At 34.8% G+C, this 3853-nt stretch overlaps 1 protein-coding gene across 1 annotated transcript in view; it reads left to right on the forward strand.

Moving 5' to 3' along the window:
- LOC111088930 (macrophage mannose receptor 1-like) overlaps window positions 1-3853 on the forward strand; it is a 74120-nt gene that overhangs the window by 6810 nt on the left and 63457 nt on the right. The window contains exon 2 of the mRNA XM_022400278.1: window positions 2357-2565. Within this exon, the coding sequence (XP_022255986.1) occupies window positions 2357-2565 (209 nt within the window). The remainder of the gene's footprint in view (window positions 1-2356; window positions 2566-3853) is intronic.

Here is a 3853-nt window from a genome sequence, read left to right on the forward strand (position 1 = left end):
ACCAAATCAGGAAGGTACAACTGTAGCTTTGGCTATTAGTGATTTCTTCTTGAGGTTTGGTATGCCATACGAACTGCATTCTGATCAAGGCCGTAAGAAACTTTACCTAGTTTTGAGAAAAAAACAGTGAAGCCGTTAATGAAGTTACTATCACTGACGTGACTGCTACCGATAATGGGATATTTCCTGATGGAGCAGATGAATCACACGTAAAGCAGAAGCCAATGAGACGGAGACTAGTATGAAGAAGATACGTCCTGTAAAATTAAGATACTTTGTTGTATTTTAATTTTGTGTTTGTAAATTCTGTACATTTAATTAAGTTAATTATCTATTGGTTTAATGAAAGTGGCTATTGTTCGTGACGGACAGTTCTAAGGAAAGGGCAGTGTTACGACAGTAGAAGTCACGTGATGCTGCTGGTGCATTGTGTTCGAGATGCACTCTTTGTTAGTATATAAGCCTGGCAGAGAAAGCCAGAGGGGAAAAATGAAGAGAGAGCTGTAGCTACTTTGAGTTCCATGTAATTTATGATTCTGTTAGTTTCGAGCTAGTGAGCCGTAAAGTGTGTGTTTTGCACTTGTCGAGAGCGAAGTAGTCGAGATTATGAATCGCTCTGATTTATAGTGTGTATTATAAAAGTTGTTAAGTTTAAAGTGACGAGAAACGTACTGATAGTGGAACTACTGTGTACTAAAAGTTTGTATCGAGGAAGAATAAACTGGTTTAATCAAGAAAGGACTTGTATCGCTGAAGATCATCAGAAAGAATTTCTACCGGAAACAAACAAACAAGCAGATATGTAACAGAGCTTACTTGAAGATACGCTAGAGGCTGTTTTAAAGGTAGCTTTATTAGTGCAGACAAATCGTCTATCAGAAGTAGGAAATGGGTAATTGGGTCTGGCATAGCCAGGTGGTCTGGGTGCTCGACTCGCAGTTTGCATGTCGCAGGTTCGAATCTCCGTACCACCAAACATGCTTGCACTTTCAGCCGTGGGAGCGATATAATTTGACGGTCAATCACACTATTCGTTAGTAAAAAGCAGCCCAAGAGTTGGAGGTGGGTGGTGATGACTAGCTTCCATCCTTTTAGCCTTTCACTGCTAAATTAGGGAGGGCTAGCGCTGATATTCCTCTTGTAGTTTTGCACGAAATTCAAAAACGAACAAAGAAACAATGACTATTATATTCATTGCCGACAATGTATTTTACTCAGTACTAGTGCTCATCAGGCCAGTTAAGATACAATAAGTATATTAATGGTTGGAATGCTATTTAATAAAGTTGGCTGCAATAGATATGGTTAATACAGTGTGATTGAAGTACAATTATAATCTCTTATTCTCGGAAATAACATAAGGTATCGAATAAAAAATGTAGAGTTAAAAATATAATAAGTTCATATTATTGCTTTATAACAAAGATAGTTCATTATTAAGATGGTAGGTAAAATAATAAGTCACTAGGGTCACAGTGAGCAGGTAGGTACCTGAGATTGGAGAGTTGTTAATGTTACTCTTATTTTTCAACAGATTTACAAGATTTACATTGGTGGGGGTCAAGGAAAGACTAATCTACTAGATTATAGTGTAATAAGAAAAGCAAAATTATATTGTTAATGGAGCCAAACTGGACTTTTGTTAGTAGTAGAATATCTCGGGAGTCAGAACGTTCACCTTTTTCTCATTTACTTTAACGATACTGATAAAGACATGATTTGTAAAGTGGAAAAGTTTGCTGATGACATCAACTCTTGGGTATTTCTATCTTATTGAAGATGTTGAAATGACTTAGATCAGTTTGTCAGGTATTTGGAAAATGACCTTTAATTATACTGAGTGCTAGGTAAGTAATTTGTGTTATCATAAATTATATCATACATTTAATATAGATGGAAACTCAATAAATCGCGTGACTGAAAAAGAGGATCTTGACATACTGGTGAACAAGTTCCTTATGCCATTGAAGCCGAACTCTGTTGCTGATAGTGAAGCTAATAGAATGTTAGGAAGTACTTATTGATATATTGATTAGAAATGAAACGAGGTAATTATCTCTCTGTAAAAGTCACTATTTTGGACTCATTTGGAATACTGTACACAGTTATGAACTTTCTGCCAAAGATGAAACAGCTAGTAATTTCACTATTTTTTAACTGGTATAGAGTATATTATTATTTAGGTGTATTCAGATAACTTTTATAAATTGCAGTGTAGTTTGTGGTTTAATGTTAAATGTGGGTTGGTCTAATGGATACATTTTCTCTTGTTAGGTGGTAAGTAGTTAAATTATTTTATTTTGGTTTGTATCAGCTGTGTCACAAAAAGATATTGACTTTATGTTTACTTTTTGAGAAAACATATCGGATGACAAGTGTAAGGACCTTGACGAAAAAGATGTAAAATGGATCTACTATGAAAAGACAGATTCTTGCTACCATTTGTATGAAGGAAGGTTGTGGGATAAATTATCCTGGTACGAGGCTGATGATTACTGTGCATTGTTTGATGCTCATCTAGTTTCAATACATTCGAAGGAAGAAAACGAGTTTCTGGTGAATCTGGTAAGTGACGACTTTTACTTTATGATACATATACGTAACTTCTCCCAAGGACCTTTGGAAAATATTTTGATGACAGGAAATTCGCATTTAGCATACGAATTTAACTTCAAGGAAATAATATCTTATGTATCTGTTTTACCAGCAAAAGAAAATCAAATTTACTTCCTCATTAAAGTTACTTTAAGGGAAAGAAGCCAAGAAATATAAATTTACAAACATAACACAAACATATTTCTTATCAACACTGTAAGTAATATTTTTTCATGTATATATCAACATAGACACAGTCATTTGTTTTCTTTAACACACACGAATCTGTTGGTTTGGATGCATGTATAAACATAACACAGACATCTCTCTTAATGCCACCATTGTAAGTATTATTTTAATTGAATGTGAAGGAGGATAGGACTTTACATTTAAAATAGTTAATATGGTTTCCATCAAGTCTCTCTGCTTTCTTACATACTCGTATATTATTATCGAAAAATTAACATTCTCTCTACCTCCCAGCTACTGAAATATTACTTTTTGAAGCCCAAAGATTTATTATGCTCACTAGTAGCTTATACAACATTATTGAAACAATAGGAGCCATTCTGCCCTCCTAATAGCTTCTTGAAGATTTATTCTATCAGTTTAAATCTAGACATTATTCTTCGAACAATAAAAAGTTCCTCTCCTTAGGTACTTTTATACTGTTCTTCAAACTTTAGGATTCATCTACACCTAATTATTCTTAAGACCTTAAGGTTCATCTTGCGCTCTAGTAACCTTTACATCATTACAGAAACATTATGATCCACTCTGTCTTCCTCTCCCCGAGTTATTTTGACACTATTCTTCAGACCTTAAGGTTCATCTTGCGCTCTAGTAACCTTTACATCATTACAGAAACATTATGATCCACTCTGTCTTCCTCTCCCCGAGTTATTTTGACACTATTCTTCAGACCTTAAGGTTCATCTTGCGTTCTAGTAACCTTTACATCATTACAAAAACATTATGATCCACTCTGTCCTTCTCTCTCCCGAGTTATTTTGACATTATTCTTAAGACCTTAAGGTTCATCTTGCGCTCTAGTAACCTTTATATCATTACAGAAACATTATGATCCACTCTGTCCTCCTCTCCCCGAGTTATTTTGACATTATTCTTAAAACCTTAAGGTTCATCTTGCGCTCTAGTAACCTTTACATCATTACAGAAACATTATGATCCACTCTGTCCTCCTCTCCCCACAGTTATTTTGACATTTTTCGTGAAACTTGAAGTTGTATTCGGCCCA

Source organism: Limulus polyphemus, unplaced genomic scaffold, assembly GCF_000517525.1.
Source record: "Limulus polyphemus unplaced genomic scaffold, Limulus_polyphemus-2.1.2 Scaffold4773, whole genome shotgun sequence".
NCBI classification, from domain to species: domain Eukaryota; kingdom Metazoa; phylum Arthropoda; class Merostomata; order Xiphosura; family Limulidae; genus Limulus; species Limulus polyphemus.